At 37.1% G+C, this 21528-nt stretch overlaps 1 protein-coding gene across 11 annotated transcripts in view; it reads left to right on the top strand.

Annotated features, from left to right (window-relative positions):
• Positions 1 to 21528, top strand: part of EVI5 (ecotropic viral integration site 5) — a 211714-nt gene that overhangs the window by 108627 nt on the left and 81559 nt on the right. For all 11 annotated transcript variants that reach the window (XM_045847085.1, XM_045847078.1, XM_045847076.1 and 8 more), the window contains 4 exons: positions 2622 to 2756; positions 5182 to 5322; positions 6648 to 6806; positions 19648 to 19794. In XM_045847085.1, the coding sequence (XP_045703041.1) occupies positions 2622 to 2756; positions 5182 to 5322; positions 6648 to 6806; positions 19648 to 19794 (582 nt within the window). The remainder of the gene's footprint in view (positions 1 to 2621; positions 2757 to 5181; positions 5323 to 6647; positions 6807 to 19647; positions 19795 to 21528) is intronic.

A 21528-nucleotide genomic window follows, 5' to 3' on the forward strand; every position in this document is an offset into this window, starting at 1 on the left:
AAAGGGTGAAGGTCTATCACTCCCTTTTTCTATAGCTCCCTAAGTCCTTCCCTGAGGGCCCCTTTGTGACCATGCCTCTTAGGTCATCCCTCCCTTGAAGAATCTTACCCATCATTGGCTAATCAGCCATCTACCTGGGGCCAAACAGGGTGAAGAGAAAGGGGGCAGAGGTGGTGCTCTACAAGGAAGATAAGCTTTGTCTTCTAAGTGGCTTATGGTCCCAAGGTCTTTTTACTCAGCCTTAGCCATGGGGGGGTTACAGCTTCTAAAACCAGGCAGGGCAGTTCCCAACAGACAATGGGTGAAATCATGTATGGTTGATCTACCAAATAAGAAAATTAACAGAAAGATTGAGAGAAAACACAATATTAAACCTCTGGGACTACTAAGTAACACACACACACACACACACACACACACACACACACACACACACACACACTCTGATACCTATCTGAAGCAGAATTGGGAGAGGAGACAGAGAAGATAGGCAGGAGAACCATGGAAGAGTGACAGAATCTAAGAAAGGACAAAGTTTTAATTAAGAGTGGTCAGTTGACTAGTGAAGGTAAGAGCTGAGTAAAACAGCTTTCATTGAGTTTTTTTGTTAGTAATTAGAGAAGTTTCATCAAGGACTAAGGCTAGTTTTCAGTGGGTTGAGGAACAAATGGAAAGTGTGAAAGGAGAAATAACGCGTAAACTATGGAAGTTGGAATTTATCACTTGAATAATAGAGGACAGTTAGAAATTTTGTGAATTTTATTGGAAAAAATGTCTTCCAATGTTAGGGGTGTGTGTGTGTGTGTGTGTGCGTGCTTGGTTGGATCATTTGGTTTATACCAGATCAATGAGTCCATTCTCATATGGGCCACTTGTGTTTGATGTATTTTCTTGGGGATCTCCTAATACAGAGTCTTGGTAAACAAAACTGAACTGCAGTTCTCAGGGCTTTAGATTAAGGGCAAAACCACCTCATACTATTTATAAAATAACTGTGATCTCATTAAACAACAATTATGGAACCTCTAGTTGGTCATTCCAAAAGAGTGCCTTTCCCCTACTTGGTAAGGTAAGTATTTGCTAAAATGATATGCCTGTTACAGATGTATTTGTATTGAAATGTTTTAATAAAAAATTACTAGGGGAAATAATATATAACACACTGAATTAAAAAGTCCTCATTTGCTTAATAAATGAACTGTTTATTTTTTAAAATGACATCATCTTTTTGAGTAACTGGGACAAAGGAGTACCATATGTTTTAATTAAGCACTTAATAGTTTTCTTAATAGAGTTTTAGTTTGACATCTATTTTGTTTCTAATGTACTGAAGAGTTAAAGAAACCATTCTTTCTGCATGCTAGTTCAGTAGGAGATTGTTTTCTATGACTTTATTTTGAAATTTTGAGTTTGCTACTTTTTCTTTACTACATGGATTAAATGTGAAGTGAGAGTTTATTTTAGGAAGTTTTTTATTGTGGTGAGTTAGATATCTTTTTGCTTTCTTAGGACAATTTGTGTATAGAGACCAGTTTAAAAGGGGTTTCTTGAGCATCTGCATTGGTGTTCACAATACAGAGTAGGAAAGGAAACGGGAAGGCTTCCTGCTTCCGTGGTCAGTGTGTTCATACGGCATCTGTGTTTTTCTCTGCTTCCAGCAATCATTTTCATGCATATCTTTAAAGAGATCTACATTTCTAAAAGAAAATACATTTTTGTTCTGCTGGGATTTAGGGTGGTTTATGTTATTGTGGATCCCTTGTTTTTATTTCCATTGGGTTAAAATGGAATTTTCAGTAAATGTGTACTTACTTGTCTTCTGTAGTCTATAACAGTACTGTCCAAAAGCACTATAATATGAGACAAATGTGAATTTAAAATAGTAATTAATAATTACAGATAACAATATTTTTGTTTAACTCAGTGTATTCAATATACAGGGTCTGGCACAAAGAATACCCCTTTTTTATTATAAAATCATAACCATGTAATTCTGTAACATAACAGTGTCACCCTCAAGCACACCATATGATATTTAGGTGAAATGTTTAAATTGCTGTCCCTCTTGTGCTAGACATGCACTTATCCTACCAACCACAGTCAAGCAGGCCTTACTTCTGCCAGACCCTGTGTTATTTGAACAGGTAGTCAATGCAAAAGTTATTAATGAGATATTTTGCCTTTTGTATTTCATATTTTCAAAATCCAGTTAGTATTTTGCACTTAACAACCTTTGTCTGTTTGGCCTAGCCACATTTCACGTGTGCGGTAGCCCTGTGTGGCTAATGGCCACACTATGGTGCAGTGCAGGCCTGTGGAGTCGGAGCAGATTCTTTGTGTCTGGATGGATAAAAAGATACAGAGATGTCTATTTTCTATATATTGGATTTGATTAGTGTGATAACTAGGTACCAACACCCAATACTGTGATCATCTTTATGGGTATCCAACCTGGACTTTTCTAGTAATTGGAAAGTTAATTGGAGGAGATATACTGAAAATATTGAGTAGATGGAACTTTTTGGTGATTTGGTTGCACTTAATCACTGTACTATGCAAATTACATTTATTTCTATTGTATGTTCATGTTTCATGAAATCCTATAATTCTATAATTTGTAGCATAAATGCAGTTCCAACTACAATGAAGATTTTGTGCTACAGCTAGAGAAAGAATTGGTTCAAGCCCGTCTGAACGAAGCCGAGTCTCAGTGTGCGCTGAAGGAGATGCAGGATAAAGTCCTGGATTTAGAGAAGGTGAGAACAACATAAGTGCTGTTACTCCCAAATCAGACAGGACATGCACTACTAGACCCTTGTTAAGTACTTATTGAGCAGTTAAATTGGACTTGGTGCTTTCATACGTTAAGAACCTTAACATGTTAGTTACTGAGAGAAGACAGGAAAAAATAAGATTCCCAGTTATTCTTTGTTGTTGCCATACTACTCAAAGCCTCATATTTAAGGGTAAAATGGAGGTTAGAGTCCTTTTAGAGGAAAACAACCAGGATAATTTTGACATGAATATTATTTAAATGTTGGAGAAGAGAAACTTCAGGGATAGAAATGAACTGTTGTTTTCAAATATTGTAATATTTTCATCTGTAAGAGGTTGAATTTGATTAATACATAAACATTTCAGGGAAAATTTTACTGGTTGTAACTTACAATTTTCCAAGCTACAATAGCCACCTCAGGGTATGTAGGAAGATCTTAGCTTCAGGCATACCACAGAAGCTAACTTACCTCTTTTCAAAGTCATTAAAGAACTTTAAGGATTAGGCAAGTAGTGGAAATACAAGCTTTCAGATTTCTTATAACTCTCAGACTTGAGAATCTGTGTTCTAGATAACAGACTGTTTCCTTGTCTGTAAAATCACTGATGGCTTGGGCTGTATGTTGAGTGTGTTCCTTTCATCCCTGGGGAATATCTAGCTATTGACTCAAAGGCTCATAAATAACAAACATAACAGACTTGAGTTGTTCTTAACTATTTCTTAATGAGATAGAGCAGGGTATAACTATAGTCAGTAGCACAATAATTCTGCTATAAATCTGCTTGCTATTTTTATATTGCTTTTTAGAAAATTTATTCTCATTTATTGAGAAAATGGCATACAAGAATGCTTTGAAAAATGCCCAACAGAATATTTGGTTCTAACTACAATTTAGGGGTATTCTGGGCTCCCTAATTTAGATAACAATCTGTATCTCTCCATTGTGAATTTTTGGTAGTAAGGAATGTCGTTGAGTCCAATTTAAAAATGGACTTCTGAAGTAGGTTTGTTGGTATTCATAGTATTGAGTAGAAAGGAAATGAAATTGGAAGGTTTCATGCTTCCTGTGATTAATTTCTTCATGCAGGGCTCTCCTTTTTATGCATATACAGTAAATTTCTGGTTTTCAATAGAGAAAATAAAGTTCATTATAAAAGTGTGTAGTTGGCAAGAATAACTTCATTCTATCATCACTGTGAGCTAAAATCTTCATGTGTACCATGAACTATTTTAGAGAGAGAGAAAATTTTATATTCAAGTTAATCTCATTAGTACCTCAGTTTCCCTAAGGAAGTTTTACTGGGGGCTTAATTTAGGATCTGTTGGTCACTCCCCAGAGTAGTTTATTACAGGGATACCCTATATGCTAAGGTGGGTCTTTCAGTATGATAGAATAATCTAAATCTTGTGCCCTTGAAACAAATATTTAAATCACCTTGGTCTTAATTTTGTGACTATCGACATACATAGTGACTAATGTACAGAGATTTTAGACTATTCTTTCCATAGGTCTTTAAATATAAATAATGTTTAGGATTCATTTGGAGTCCTAATCACAGGTTAGTCCAATTTATTGCCATGTTGAAAACCATTTTTAGCCCTATTGCTTCGTAACACTGATTAGCATTTTATTAAACAAAGCAGAGTTAGACTTTTTGTGTTCTCAAAATTAAGTAGTTATCTTCATACATTCCCATATGAATGTAAAACAGTGCAGCTGTTGGAAAAGCTTGACAGTTTCTTAAAAATTGAATGTGGAATTACCATCTGATTCAGTAGTCCTGCTCCTTGATATGTACTCAAGAGAATAAAAAACATAGGCCCACACAAAAACTTTTATACAAATAGTTATAGTGGCATTTTTCATGTTCGCCAAAAAAGTGGAAACAACAGAAATATCTGTGAACTGAAGAATTGATAAATAAAATGTGGTATATTCATATAATGTAACATAAGTTGGCAATAAAAGGGATAAACCTTGAGAACATGTCAAGTGAAAGAAGCTACTCATAAAAGGCCACATATTATATGATTCCATTTGTATGAAAGGTCCTGAATAGGCAAATCCATAGAGATTTAAAAGTAGATTAAGGGTTGCCAAGGGCTGGCAGGGAGGGGAAATGTGGAGTGACTGGTAATGGGTACAGGGTTTCTTTGGGGAGGTGATTAGAATGTTTTGAAATTAGATCATGATCATGGTTGTACAACCCTGTGAATACTCTTAGAAACGACTGACTAGTATACATTAGAAGGGTAAGCCTCATAGTTTGTGAATTATATCTCAATAAAATTGTATAAAATTAAATATAATTACATATGAGACAAAAATAGCTCTTATTTTATATGCTTTATTTTATTCTTTAAATTTAAAAATCAAATTAAATTTAAGTTTTCTTTTGCTTTAGAGAAACAACTCCTTTCCTGATGAGAATAACATTGCAAGGCTTCAGGAAGAGCTCATTGCTGTGAAACTGAGAGAAGCAGAAGCTATTATGGGTTTGAAAGAACTTAGACAACAAGTCAGAGATTTAGAGGAGCACTGGCAGGTATATATTGTGTGTGTGTGTGTGTGTGTGTGTGTGTGTTTGTGTGTGTGTGTATTTAGATTTTTTATTTATTTACTTTTAGAGAAAGGGGAAGGGAGGGAGAAAGAGGGAGAGAAACATCAGTGTGTGAGAGATCGCATGCCCTGAACTGGGGACCTGGCCCGCAACACAGGCATATGCCCTGACTGGGAATTGAACCAGAGACTTTTTGGTTCACCGGCCAGCACTCAATCCACAGCACCACACCAGCCAGGCCTATTGTGTGCTTTTTACAAAGAGGGTAAAACTTGAATATTTACTTTGTGTGAGTTTGAAGTAGTTGATGAACAACACTAGGATATGAGTTTAAATATGAAAGATCCTGTATAATGTATACAACTGAGAGTCTTTATAAATTGAAAATAGCTTTAAGCTGTTTCTCCCTTTTTTAACTCTTACAATTAAACAAAGATAAAATAGAGGTCAAGTCATATTTTTATTGTTATACCATTGTGATATATATAACTTCTTTTGGGAAAACTTTAAGGAAATAATTCTTTATATAGTACATATTTTTTCTGTTAATTTTATATCCATATTTCAGTATGAAAATGTGGAAGGCTGACATAAATATAAATTTGTCTATAAATTTGTAACTTCTTTTGAAAATTAGTATCTCACAAAATAAATCAGACATTTAGCCAGTTGTATGCCAACAAATTTATTCACATATGAGGGAAACTGTTGACAAGGAACAAAAAACCAGAATCTGTAAGAGAGAACAGAGAGAGGTAAGAAAACAAAAACTAGACAGCATTTCAAGATAGTGATCCTGGTTTGAATTTGGGGTAGGTGATGTATCTAGCAAAGTATTAGGAAGCAATAAACTGGAAATTAAAAGCAAACAAACCTATACCTTCACCACAGGTATCTTAAGAACACTGCTCTTAACTTCTAATAGTGCTTCCTTAGTTCATGAATAGCCCCATTTTTCCCCTTTTCTTGGGATTTTGTTTAAAAAATATGAAAATCTCATTAAAAAAATTAGGGTGAAATTTGTATTTTTTGCAATAATTAATTCCCAGTATAAAAAAATTGAGCTATATCTGCAACTTACTGGCAGTGGGATCTGCAGTGTGACCTTTCTGAAGTTATTTAATCACAGTTTCCATTTTCAGACCTGTATAACGAAGATAACAGGGTCTGTTTAGATTTTCTGGACATTAAATAAAATAATGTGTATAAAGTGCTTAATATAGTACTGAATCTGACATAGTTGCTCAGTAAAGTTAGCTGTTATTTTGATACTGGGGATATTTGTTGGAATATAATTTTTTGTCTTTTAGCGCCACTTAGCTCGTACTACTGGAAGATGGAAAGACCCACCTAAGAAAAATGCTGTGAATGAGTTACAAGATGAACTGATGACCATTCGACTTAGAGAAGCAGAAACACAGGCAGAAATAAGAGAAATAAAACAAAGGATGATGGAAATGGAAACACAGGTATGATGGAAAGCCTGATAGCTTTAAAAAATGTCATTAGCAGATCAAAAGTTTATGCACAGAATGTATCATCTCTAGAATAGAAGCAAAAGGTAGACATACAAAACTGTTTATACTCCAATTTTGTAGCCCAAATAAAAGGCTAAAATTGTTTTATTTGATATCAGAGATTTAACTTCTTTGACATTCAACCAAGTTTAAGCAAGTCATAATACTCCATTTGACTTTGTTGCCTTATTACACAACTCAAGAAGGAATACTCATGTAGAGCAAAATTTTTCAACCTCTACACTATTAACATTTTGAACCAGATAAGTATTTATTGTGGAGACTGTCCTGTGCATTTTAGGATGACGAGCAGCATCTCTGGCCTCTGCCCGCTAGATGCCAGTAGCACCGAGTGCCTCCCTGTCTCCCACCCCACGTTGTACTGACCAAAATGCCTGCACACATTGTCAAATGTCCTTGGAAAAATTCCCTGGTTGAGAACCACTGATACAGAGTACAGTGTGAACAATGCTTCCTAAAATTGTGTAATGGGAATTCTCGTCACTTTCTTCTCAAGTCCCCCTTTCTCTATAAACTCCATATTAAATATACTTAAGATATGGAAGGTCCTTTTTATGAAAACTATTTCTATTTTAAAGGTATATTTGGTTTTTACATTGTGCATTTGTGCAGATCATATTCTCTATTCTCTGTAATGTTATTTCATTTTCAAAAAATACTTATTCGTCAGTAGGGGGCATAGTTAACTCACGTATCGTTCTGTATGCCTACTTACAAAAACAGAAATGATCATTCCAACTTGAACATAACATGAATATGTAAATCCTTTAAAGTAAATATATTTTGTTTTACATTGTTAAGAATTATTTTCTTATATTTTTCATGGCAATTAAAAATAATAGTAAGATTATGAAAAGTAAAACTTTTTATAATGGGAAGTTTTATTTTTATAATCAAATTTCATCTCATTATATATATTAAAAATGCAAACACAGCTTTTAAGCCATGTTCAGGATTTATTTCAGACTGGGTGTAGGTGAATTCAACAAACATGGTTTTGAGAACTTGGTAATACAAAGTACTGTCCAGCCTTCAAAGAACTTATACTTGAAGAATCAAGAATTCACAAACTATATTTAATTTACTATCCGAGATAATTGATGCTACCTAAATATTGTGGTAATCACTTATTAATATATATGTCAGGTTGTTATGTTGTACGCTTTAGATTTATACAGTGTTATATGTCAGTTATATTTTAATAAACTGGAAAAATATGTAATTCAGAAACATGGTAATTAGAGAGTTAGATAGAAATTTTATGGAAAATAGGGGGGAACTAATTCCGGCTAGGTGGTTTGGGTGAAGGCTTTCTTGGGAATTTGTGGTATAATGGTAATGCTGTATTAGTCATTCACAGAGTCTTATATCAAACACCCATGTGTCTAGCACCCAGATTAAGACACATGTCCTTGTTGATACATAAAGCTCCAGTTCCTTCATTCTTAATGACTTCTAGAAAAATCCACCTAGTGAATTTATCTTAGTTTATTGAGCCTCACTTCTCTTTGTACCAAATTTGCTATTATAGTCAGTACTGCTCTGAACATTCTTTCATGTTTCCTTGTGTATATTTCTAAGAGTTTCTTCAGAACAGGGGTTTTTATTATTTTTTTGGCTGTGAACCCCTTTTGCAGTCTGAGGCTTATGCACCTCTCAAAATAATGCTTTTCAATGCATCAAATAAAATATATAGGATTGTAAAGCAAACCAGTTACACTGAGATACAGTTATTAAAGTAGTAAAAGGCAAACAAGTTTGTGACAGAACACTTACTCAGAAACACAACATATTCGCATTGCTGGATTCAGGGTTTTGTTTTGTTTTTTAAGATTTTATTTATTTATTTTAGAGAGGGGAAGGGAGGAAGAAAGAGAGAGAGAAACATCAATGTGTGGTTGCTTCTCATGTGGCCTCCACTGGGGACCTGGCCCTCAACCCAGGCATGTGCCCTGACTGGGAATTGAACCTTCAATGCTTTGGTTCACAGCCTGTGCTCAATCCACTGAGCTGTGCCAGGCAGGGCCTGGATTCAGGTTTTTAATACTGTAGATTTTTTTGTATCTAAGTGAAATTGTACTGTATTTCCCTTTTTGGGGAGACGCTTTCCTGATTTTTTGTCTCAATGTAAATGAGGTGGGTTTTATTTTATCTTCTTCTGTTCTCAGAAATTTTATGTAACATTGGATTACCCATTACCTTGATATTTGCTGGAATTTATTTCTGTAAATACTCTTGTTTTATGAGAAGAGTAACTATTGATCCAAGCTGTCAAAGGGTAGGGCTGTAGATCTTTTCAGGTTTTCTGTGTCTTCTTACATCCAGTTTGGTAAGATAAGGCAAACTTCAAGAAAATAAAGAAGGTAACAGACTTCTGATCAACACAGAGGTGTAGGTAAACATGGCTCACCTCTTTGCACAACCATGTCAAAATTACAACTAAACTACAGAACCACTCAAAACCATCAGAAATTGAGTTGAATGGAAATCCAACAACTACAGAACTAAAGAAACCAAATCCATCTAGACTGGTAGGAGGTGTGGAGCCGGGGATTGCTGAACAAGCTGGTCCCACAACCACATGTGGTGGGTAAAAATTTGAGAGGGATATCTTGGGAGTGAGGAGTTCCAGCCTCACACCACATCCCCCAGCCCAGGATTCTGTGCCAGGAAGATAAGTCCCCATAATTTCTCGCTGTAAAAACCAGCAGGATTGAGTTGGTGGAAGAGACTTCTAGAGTCCCAAACAGTTCTTAAGAGAATCCGCACACAGATTTACTCAGACTCAACCCTCTGAGCTCCAGCACTGGGGTAGCAGCTGGAAAGGCAACTGTGGAAAACAAGGAGGAACTGAAGTGTCTGGCATCAAGGCAAGAGCTGGGGGATAGCTTTCTCCGAGACAAAAGGGAGAACAGTGGCCATTGTTCCTTTTCTAAACCCTCTTCACTCCAAGGAGCCACAGAACCAGCAGGCAGGTGCCATATCTGAGACTCCATTAACCTGGCTAACACTGTTTGCCTCTCTCTGGAGATCCCCTGAGGGTTTGCCCCACCCAACTTATGGGCCCACCCAAGATATGAACTGTGGTTTTCCATATGAGTGTCTGGTCTTGGCTTATACTTTACAACTTCCTAAATTATCTCACACAAGCAACAGCCAGCCTCAGTGAGCCCCCAGCCTCAATACCTCTTACTAAGTGGCCCCAGGCCCAGCATAGCAGCAGCATAGGTTCACAGGTTGGCTTTGCCTGGGAACCTCCAAGCCCAACACAAGTAGCAGCCATCTCAGATTGCTTTATGACTGAGACAGGCTGGCACCAGGCAGAACACAAGTAGGGACTGACCTTGGCCTGTACCAACCAAGAAACTGCAGAGCCTGCACATCCAGTGCAGCTGCAGAGCACATTGGGGCACTACCACCCTGCCCCTGCACAGCTAATCCTCCATGGCAGGTGGAAGTTGGTGGCTGGTATTCACATCCAGTTCTTGCAGTCAACTGGCCTGGATAAATTTCTCCTATTGATCAGCCAGCAGCAATCAAGGCTCAACTACAAGAGGAGGGTGTACTCAGTCCACATGAAGGGCGTACCTCAAGTACCCAGGCTGGGTAATAAGGGAGGCTGTGTCACTGGACCCTACAGGACACTTACAACATTAGGCCACACTACCAAGACAACAGAATCAAAGTAGCTCTATCTAATACATAGAAACAAACACAGGGAGGCTGTCAAAATGAGGAGACAAAGAAACATAGCTCAAAGGAAAGAACAGATCAAAACTCCAGAAAAATAAAGGAACAAAATGGAGATAAGCAATCTATCAGATGCAGAACTCAAAACAATAGTTATGAGGATGCTCAAGGAACTTAGTGAGGAACTCAACAGCATAAGAAAGATTCAGTCAGAGATGAAGGCTACACTAACGGAAATAAAGAACAATTTACAAGTAAGCAACAGCAGAGTGGATGAAGCTCAGAATCACATCAATGAGTTAGAAAATAAGGAAGCAAAACACAACCAATGAGAACAACCAGAAGAAAAAGAATCCAAAAAATGAGGATATTGTAAGGAGCCTATGGGACAATTTCAAAAGATCCAGCATTCACATCATAGGGGTGCCAAAAGGAGAAGAGAAAGAGTAAGAAATTTCATTATTTTAAAAAAATAATGAAAGAAAATTTCCCTAATTTGGTGAAGGAAATAGACATGCAAGTCCAAGGAGCACAGAGTCCTAAGCAAGGTGGATGCAAAGAGACCCACTCTAAGACACATCATAATTAAAATGCCAAAAGTTAAATACAAAGAGAGAATCTTAAAAGCAGTAAGAGAAAAGAAGTTTATTACCTACAGAGGAGTTCCCATAGGACTGTCAGCTGATTTTTCATTCTCAAAAGAAACTTTGCAGGCTAGAAGGGATTGGCAAGAAATATTCAAGGTTATGAAAAGCAGGGACCTGTAGTCAAGGTTGCTCTATCCAGCAAAGGTACCTGAAGGGCAGGTAAAGAGCTCCCCAGACAAGAAAAAACAGAGTTCATCATCACCAAACCAATATTACATGAAATATTAAAGGTATTTATTTAAGAAAAAGAATATAAAAAAAACTATGAACAATAAAACGGCAATAAATACATATCTATCATGCTAAGTGAAACAAGCCAGGCAGTGAAAGACAAATACCATATGATCTCACCTTTAACAGGAACCTAAACAACAAAACAAAGAAACAAGCAAAATATAACCAAAGACACTGAAATAGGGGACAGACTGACTGTGACCAGAGGGGAGAAAAGAGGGAATTTCAGGGGAGAATGGGAAGGGTTTATAGGAACAAATTTAAAGGACACGTGGACAAAAGCTAGGGGGAGGGTGGTAATGGGAGGGAAGTGGGGAGGGTTGGGTGGGTGGGCTGGAATGGGAGTAAAAGGGAGAAAACTACTTGAACAATGATTAAAATAAAATTTTAAAAAATACATATCTATCAACAAATGAATCTAAAAAACAAACTAAGCAAACAAAAGAACAAAAGAACAGACAGACTCATGAATATGGAGAATGTTTTGATGGTTGCCAGGTGGGAGGGGAGTGTTGCGGAATGGGTGAAAAAGGGGAGTAAGAAATACAAATAGGTAGTTAGAATAACCATGGGGGTGTAAAGTACAGTATAGGAAATGGAGTAGCCAAAGACATATACCCATAATCAGTAGACATGAACAAAGGGCTGGGGATTGCCTGAGGAAGTGGGGGTTGGCAAAAGGGGAAAATTAGAACAACTGTAATAGTATATTCAATAAAATGTAATTAAAAAAAGATGGAGATGTAGGTAGATACACTTTTCCTCCTCTCACAAGCAAAAGAAGGACAACAACAAATTTAAAAACAAAAATCAATTAGAACTACCAGAAAATGGAACTGTATGGAAGTCAGACAACCAAGGAGTTAAAGAAGCAACATTCATTGGACAGGTAGGAGAGATGGAGATGGGCAGCCAGGGTGGAGAGGACCCAAGGCAAAGCAGTGACTGGAGGACTGGTTGGGTGAGGCAGTGGCTGGTGGACCAGCCGTCCCACATTCGTGTGCAGATAAACAGGAGGAACAACTGGGGAGTGAGACAGACTGTACAACCCAGGGTTCTGGCGTGGGGAAACAAAGCCTCAAAACCTCTGGCTGTAAAAACCTGTGGGAATTGTGGTGGTGGGAGGAACTCCCAGCTTCACAGAAGAGTTTGTTGGAGAGACCCACAGGGTCCTAGAACTTACAAAAAACTACCCACCCAGGAATCAGCACCAGAAGAGCCCAATTTGCTTGTGGGTAGCAGAGGAAGTGAAAGAAAGCAGGGCAAGAGCCAAGCAAGCAGCATTGTTTCCTCTTGGACCCCTCCTCCACATACAGCACCACAGTGCAGCAAAGTGGGTTGCCACACCCTTAGGCCAATACCTAAGGTTCCTCCCCTTACAATGTAATAGGTGTGTGGAGACAAAAAAAAATATGGCCCAAATGAAAGAACAGATCAGGATTTCCAGCCAAGATGGGGGCATAGGTAGACACACTGTGCCTCTCACACAACCAAAATAAGGACAACAAAAATTTAGAAACAAACAAAAAAAAACCCAAATACTGACAGAAAATGGAACTGTATGGAAGTCCAACAACCAAGGAGTTAAAGAAGAAACATTTGTCCAGACCGGTAAGAAGGGTGGAGTCGGTCAGCCAGGCAGAGATGGCTCGCGGCAAAGTGGCAGCTGGTAGACCTGGGTGAGCAAGGTGGCAGTGAGTGGACCCAGCAAGGAGGTGGATTGTGGAGGGGTGTGGTGCACAAGGTGGCTGGCGGACCAGGTGGTCCCACATTCGCTCGCAGATAAACCAGGCGAAACTGGGAAGCGAGATAAACTTCGCAACCCAGGGTCCCAGTGCAGGGAAATAAAGCCTTAAAACAATCGAAAACACTTGTGGGGGTTGAGGTGCCAGGAGAAACTCCTAGCCTCACAGGCGAGTTCATTGGAGAGACCCACAGGGTCCTAGAACGTATACAAATCTACCCACCTGGAATCAGCACCAGAAAGGCCCAGTCTGCTTGGGGGAAGTGGCGGAAGGGACTGAAATCTGGCAGAGAGTGGAGCAAGGGCCATTGTTCCCTCTTGGACCTCTCCCTCACATACTGCATCACAACCCAGTGACTGGGTTGCCCCGCCCTGGTGAACACCTAAGGCTCCGCCCCTCACTATGTAACAGGTGCATCGAGACAAAAAAAAAAATGGCCCAAATGAAAGAACAGATCAAAGCTCCAGAAAAAAATACAGCTAAGTGACGAAGAGATAGCCAACCTATCAGATGCACAGTTCAAAGCACTGGTGATCAGGATGCTCACAGAATTGGTTGAATTTGGTTACAAATTAGATGAAAAAAGGAAGGCTATGCTAAGTGAAATAAAGGAAAATGCACAGGGAACCAATAGTGATGGGAAGGAAACTGGAACTCAAATCAATGGAGTGGACCAGAAGGAAGAAAGAAACAACCACACAGAAAAGAATGAAGAAACAAGAATTCAGAAAAATGAGGAGAGGCTTAGGAACCTCCAGAACATCTTTAAATGTTCCAACATCCGAATCATAGGGGCACCAGAAGGAGAAGAAGAAGAACAGGTGGAAAAGTTGTTTGAATAAATGATAAAGGAGAAGTCCCCCAATCTGGCAAAGGAAATAGACTTCCAGAAAGTCCAGGAAGCCCAGAGTCCCAAAGAAGTTGGACCCAAGGAAGAACACATCAAGGTATATCATAATTCCATTAGCCAAGATTAAAATGAAAGAGAGAATCCTAGAAGCATCAAAAGATAAGGAGACAGTTACCTACAAAGGAGTTCCCATCAGACTGTCTGTCAGCTGATTTCTCAAAAGAGACTTTGCAGGCAAGAAGGGGCTGGAAAGAAGTATTCCAAGTCATGAAAGGCAAGGACCTACATCCAAGATTGCTCTATCCAGCAAAGCTTTCATTTAGAATGGAAGGGCAGATAAAGTGCTTCCCAGATAAGGTCAAGTTAAAGGAGTTCATCATCACCCAGCCCTTATTTTATGAAATGTTAAAGGGATTTATCTAAGAAAAAGAAGAAAAATATGAACAGTAAAATGATAGCAAACTCGCAATCATTAACAACCACACCAAAAACAAAAACAAAAGCAAACTAAGCAAAGAACTAGAACAGGAACAGAACCACAGAAATGGAGATCAATGGAGGGTTATCAGTGGGGAGGGGGAGTGGGGAGAATGGAGGAAAGGTGCAGGGAATAAGAAGCCTAAATAGTCAATACAAAATAGGCAGGGGAGGTTAAGAATAGTACAGTAAATAGAGAAGCCAAAGAAGTTATATGTATGACCCGTGGATATGAACTAAAGGGCAGGGGCGGAATGCTGGTAGGAGGGAGGTGCAGGGTAGCGGGGAATAAAGGGGAGAAAAAGATGGAACAAATCTAATAGCATAATAAAATATATTACAAAATTAAAAATATATACAATTAAAAAAAGAAACTAAAGTGGATGCAAATAAACACTATTAGGAATAATGTTATTCCTAATAATTCAGCACATAAATACAGAGTGGGGCTACACCAGGTTTACATTTTTTCATATGAAAAACAATACAATAATAAATAAATAATATAAGAATAAGCTCTGTGTTTCACATACCCACAATTGTAAACCTCCTTTTGCCTCACCCTATATAGATCCAGTGATAATATAGATATGGTAAAAAGAATCTCAGAACAACTTTAAGTGATAAATTTGAAATTTGAAAATTTAGATGAAATGGACAGTCTGTTTAGGGAAATATGATATGAGTTGAGTGTTTTTTGCTTTGTTATTTCTCTGAGCTTCTTTGACGTGGGAATTGTGTCTGTAATAAAACTTGGAAAATTCTGGGTCATTATTTCTCCAGATATTTCTTGTTTCATACTGTCTTCTTTTGGGATTTCAATTACACATATGTTAGATTGTTTGATGTCCAGCAACTCTTGGATGTTCTGTTCTTTCCTCCATTATTTTGCACTTTGTGTTTTAGCTCTTACTGATTGAAATCTTTGTATTGACTTATTATTAAGTTTACAGATTTCTTTCCTGCACTTTGTGAGTTGATGAGCCATTGATGGCATTTTTACATCAATTACCGTATTTAGAATTTCTAGCATTTCTGTTTAATTCTTATAGTTTTCATTTCTTTGCTGATAGTACCTGATTTTTACATGTTTTTCACCTTTTCCTTAGAGCCTTTAGTATATTAATCACTGTTATTTTAAATCTGTGTGACATAATTTCAATGTCTGTGTCATATGTGAAGCTGGGTCCTGGTGATTGCATTGTGTCTTGGCTGTGTTTAGTGTTTTTCTTACCTTGTCCTATGCTTTGTGATTTTTTCTTTTGAAAACTGTGTATCTTGTGTAGGACAGTAAAACTAAGGTTTTTATGCCTGTATATGTGCACACCTTTCCTTCTGCTGGGACTTTAATGTGGGGGATTTGAGTTAATATAGTCAGGAGTTGAGCTGGGTTTGAGGTTTGTTGTTTCTGTGGTTACCCTCATTACACCACAGGCTTCAAATTCCTGTAGCAATATCTTATTTTTAGATTGAGGGCTGGTTTGCCAAAGGGTTTTCTCACTATCTTTAGGTCTTCCTTTTGCACAGCACGTCGGTCTCCAGTGTTAGAAGAAGTTGGTGGGGCAGAAAACACCTCTGCCCTATTCTGATCCTCGGTCTTAGGCTGCACTGTCCATGGTCTGAGTATTTGGCCTTCTTAGTTCTCCTGCCCTACACCAGCTATAGTCCTAGGCTCAAAATATAGTTCTGCTCCTTACTCAGATACAAAGATTTCCCTAGTGCCCCAAGAAGATTAGTGTTCCAAGCAGATTAAACCTTTTACTACCAAGAGTAGGCAAGCAAGAGTCAGTGTCCCTTTTATACTGGCTGCTATTCCCCTCCCTCATGCCTGTACCATTGGCCTTTCTTTCTCAAGACTTTCATCAATCTTTTTGTCATATATCTGTTGGGGTCCATGGAGAGGTAGTTTGTGAACTCTGCAGCCACCCTGGGCTCCTCACTCGCCAGCCCACACTAGGCCTCTACCAAATTATATTTATTTTAGCTGAAATATACTTAACAGCTGCTGACTGCTTCTACCCTTGTCTCTCTTTAGATTCGGGGCTAGTTGGTAGTCCTCTCACCTCACTTCTCTGGGTTCAACAAAAGTCACGAATTTAGAGTTTGACTGGGTTTTCTTCTTTTTTAATTGAAAGAGCAGGTGCAATGCTTTTTCTGTCTACATCCCTGACCAGAAATCACAAGTCTGTATTATGAAATATTTGAAATTGTTTTATTTTCTAATTTTCATCTTCCTTTTTCTGCTTTTTCCTCCTTTACTGCTTTTTATTGGCTTAATTTAGTTTCTCTTTCTATTAGTTTGACTTTCATAATTTTTTCTCTATTAGTGTTTATTACTTAAAAAAAAGAAAATGCTCACTTACCTGATTGAACAGTCTAAAGTTAGTGATTATCTCCATCTTCCTTCCAAACTGTATTAAGGGCATTACACAAACCTCATGTGCTCTTCTTCCATCTTCTAATCTTACATCTTACTGTTATTGCACATAGTTTTTATGCATCCAAGTGACTAGACGTAGTTGTTGTTTTATGGAATTGGTGCTCATTTGGACTTGTCTGCCTTTTTGACAATTTTTTACTCTCTATTCTTATTTTTATTTAAGTTTCTCTCCAGTTTGAATTGAGTGTTATAAACTCTCACTTTCTAAAAATAAATGTATACTAGTTTAGCTGAGTATACTATCACAGGATGAAATTTGTTTTTTTAAGCACTACATATTTTTCCTATTGATATGTCTGCCACTTTTATTTTTCACTTTCCTCCCTCACAGATACTCAGATTTTACCTTGATTTACCTCTTCTTTTCTTTAGCATGTTAAGTTTTGTTACATTGTGTCTCGGTGAGGATTTATTTGTCTTCTTTAGGAGTAGTTTTGCTTCCTGAACTTCATGTGGATTTATACATCTTTTTTTTTTCGATTATAAAAAATTCTCTACTATTATTGTGTCTTAGACCAGTGATTTTCAACTGATGTGCTGCAGAACTTTTAAAATACGCAGTACCTGATTATTTAGTCAGACACTGGACACCTTTCCCTTAGATTGTCAAATTAAAAAAGGGCAGTGGTCAACACAACAATAGCCGTCCAGTGGGAATGAATCACAGTTGTACCTATTTTTTGTCAGATCTGCAAAAAGTATAAAACAATTTTTGGTGTGCTGCAGAATTTTAGTAATTCGTTTATGTGCCATGAGATGAGAAAGGTTGAAAGTTGCTGTCTTGGACCATCATCTCTCACTGCCTTTTTTTTTCTGTTTTATCTTATAACCCTTATTAGGCAGGTGTTTTTACTTTCCTATGCTTTTTTCTATGTCTCTGGACTTCTCTGGGACGCTAATTGTTTCTTCAATGTATTTAATTTATTTAACCCTCTAATTGAAATTTTAACATCAATGGCTGTATTAATTTTAGAAATTGTATTTGGTTATTTTTTAAATTTGCCGAATTTTCTTCAGAGTGACCCGTGCTTTGCTTATGTTTTTGTTTCCTCTTTTTATTCTAGTAATGTTAAATATAAACTATATTATATGTAAAGTCCCTGTGATTTTATCTAGAGTTCTTTAAAATCTGTGGTCCTATTATTTTTCATTTATAGGCAATTTTGGAGTTTTGTTTATGTGTGTTTTGTAATTTTGGATCATGGAATTTTAATCAGGGGTGCAGGGAGGAGTTCTAGCTCCTAGAGGGAATTCTTTGGAGCTTATATCAAAGGTATGTCCCTCTGCAGTGTAGTCATTTGTTTTCATGGTAGAAGGCAAGACAGTAGAAAGAGGTTGTGGGACATTTTCAGTACAATACTAAGAAGTTTATAAAAATTTTGTAGACAGCATTCATTGAAGTGAGAAGAGAATAATATGGAGGATGGTCTTAGAAAGGAGGAATTTCTTCTGTGAGTCAGAAAGATAAGTAAAAATGAAGATGAAAAAACCTGGAAGTGGAAGAAAGTTTTGGAGTTTATTAGATGATCCATATTTTTCATTAAAGCTGGAGGCAAAGTCCTTTTCAGAGAGCGAGGTAGAATAGGTATTATGATAGCAACAACCATGTATTTATTAAGTATCTTAAATTTCAGGCACTTGTTTGTGCCTGACACTCCTTTCATAAACTTTTTTCATGTAATTCTCCCAATACAACCTTGAAAGGCAAGTGGTAAATCTGTGCTTATATCAGTGTGCTGAATTTTGATGGAATTAGATAACTTGACCAAGGTTGAAGAACTGTTCAATGAGGAGCCAGATTTTACTTGTCTTTGATTAGGAAAATTCATATTGTTTCTTTCAGGCCCCTGATAGAATAATTTGGGGTTGAGAGAATTCAGGCTGGGTCAAGCCTGATTGGAAAAACTATCTCAAGTCAGTTGGTTCAAGGTGTGTGTGTGTGTGTGTGTTAAAGTGTCCTATAATGATAATACTTAAGCAGCTAGTATTTGTTGAGTTCTTATTCTATGTTAAACCTGTTACATATATTATCTCACTTAATACTCAAGACAACCAAATGAGAACTACTGGTAGGTAGTATTTTTACATACACCTTTCAAATAAGGCAATCGAGACTCAGAGATATTAACTAGTTTGCTTTGTTACCAGATCGTAAGCCAGAATTCAGAATCGGTCTATGTTCCATAAGCATGGACTGTGCTGTGTGTGGAGGAATGGAGGCATGCATGTGACACCTGCCATGACATCGGGTTCACAGCCCAGCTCATGGTGATCGTGCCTTCAGTCAGTCTGTGCTTCCTTCTGAGAATTGGAAAGAGGAGCTAAATTCATCCTCTTCCTGCTAAATAAGCAACTTTATACAATGTTGCCTATGTCAGAAATTAATACCTTCAAGTTCAGTGTAAAAATCCTTATAGTTTATAGGTACTTACTGTATAAATGATAAAGTGACCTGTCATGACAGTTTCTAATGCCTTATGTATTCTTTTAGATGATTTGATTTTTAAAGCAGTTTTATAAGTCCCCTTTTTTTTTAGTTTTTAAGTATTTGTTGAATAAAATTGACCCATAACTAATAATAACAACAGTTTTCAATAATGTGTAAACATGAAATGGGCAGGTAGAAATTTGTAAGTTTTTTCAGGCCATTTTTCTATATAATCTGAGTATTTACATTTCTTATTATTAGAACCAGATCAACAGTAACCATCTTCGAAGAGCAGAACAAGAAGTGATCAGTCTACGGGAGAAGGTGCAGTATCTTTCTGTGCAGAACAAAGGTCTGCTTACTCAATTAAGTGAAGCAAAGCGCAAACAAGCAGAGATTGAATGCAAGGTAAATATATCAACTAGCTAGTTTGTTTTTGTCAGTGTAAAAGTCCCTTTTCTTGTTTTATCTCAGCATTGATTACATTATCTTAAAATCAAATAAAGCTATAAGAAGCTAGTTTAATTTCCTACTTTTTCTGAACTTGGTTTGGTAGTTGCTTTCAGACTAGCAGATCTTGCTCTGGGGTGGATTTCACCAGAAAACCTCATTTTCAGACACATGCCAATGCATGAAATTAAGTTAACTAAGGGATTAAAATAGTATCTCTTTACAATTTTTTTTTTTTTTTACTTGTAGCTCTTTAAAACCAAAGCCATTAAGGTCTCAACCGAAAAGATAGGGAGTTTAGAGAGGTTAGGGCAACTCTGCTTTGATAGGTACCTTATTAGTGAGCAGTGAATATTGACATGTTTTTCAGATAGAGTAGAGAACAAAGGAAGTGTTTGTTGTGTGTTCCAATGGATTGGGGAAATTGTCTACATTTCTCATTATTATTTTAATCAGCTTTTTTATTTTCTGTGAAGTGTTTGGGTTCATAAAGCATGAAAGTGTTTGAATGCAAGTACATTTTTTTTTAAATAAATAGACAGTTATAGCAGTGGGGACAGAGGGGGTAGAGAGTGGAGTGGGAGGAGAGAGTGTGAGTGTGTGAAATAACTAAAGAGGTGACTGTGTTCTCAGCAGTAGAATGGATTACTGAGGATGAGTTACAGGATTTCAAAAATAAACTAGACATCCATCTTCCATGGTGAGATACTAGGAATGATGTCCTTTAAAGATTCCAGCCCTATTATTCTGTGATAAGAAATGAGACTTTCAATGGCACATATAAAGCTGTAATTCCATCAACTTGTTCTGGTGTCATTAAAAACCAAGAGTGAAGCTTGAGTGGTTTATCAGTGTCACTGAAATCCAGAGATGAAATTACATCCTAATTAATATGCATGGCTGTTACAATTTACACTGACAGAAATCTGTAAGCAGTACTGAAATTTGTACTATTTTAAGAGTAGGCCCTCTTGAAGGATATGACCATACTAATTTAGAAATAAAATGATGTGGCTCTGGCTGGTGTGGTTATGGGGTTGGGCATTGTCCCACAAACTGAAAGGTCACTGGTTTGATCCCCAGTCAGCACACATGCCTGGGTTGTGGGCCAGGTCCCTGGTTGGGGTTGTGCAGAAGGCAGCTGATCGATGTTTCTCTCACACATAGATGTTATCTCACTCTTCTTCTTCCTCCCTTCCCTCTCTCTAGGGATAAATAAATAAGATCTTTAACAAAAACAAATAAAATGATGTGACATGAAGTTATATCAATTTGATTTGTTATACTAATGTCTGATTAGAGTTTAGTATGCTATATGGTCTGTGCTGACTTATTTTTAATAAAGAACAAAATTTAATCTTTTTCATTATTGGTGTAAGCTTTCCTTAAAACATGTGTTGATAACATTTTTATTGGATTTAGTATTGCTCCTCAAATGCCTTACTACCTAAATATTTTTTGGAAATAAATATTTGGGGAATTTGCTAATGAAAATAATTGTTTTCTTTGAATTTATCTGAGCAATGGGCTCAGATTCAGAATTTTAGAGAATTTTAAGAACTATTTTGAGATTTTTTTTTTAATTAATTGTTCATTAATACCTCTGTGAAGTATGTTACAAATCTGACTCTGGTTTCTCCCCTATGTTTAAGATTTACATTGATTTATTAAATCTTTTATAATGCCTTTTGC

The sequence above is a fragment of the Phyllostomus hastatus genome, unplaced genomic scaffold (genome assembly GCF_019186645.2).
Source record: "Phyllostomus hastatus isolate PE091 unplaced genomic scaffold, TTU_PhHast_1.1 phas_contig_524, whole genome shotgun sequence".
NCBI lineage: Eukaryota > Metazoa > Chordata > Mammalia > Chiroptera > Phyllostomidae > Phyllostomus > Phyllostomus hastatus.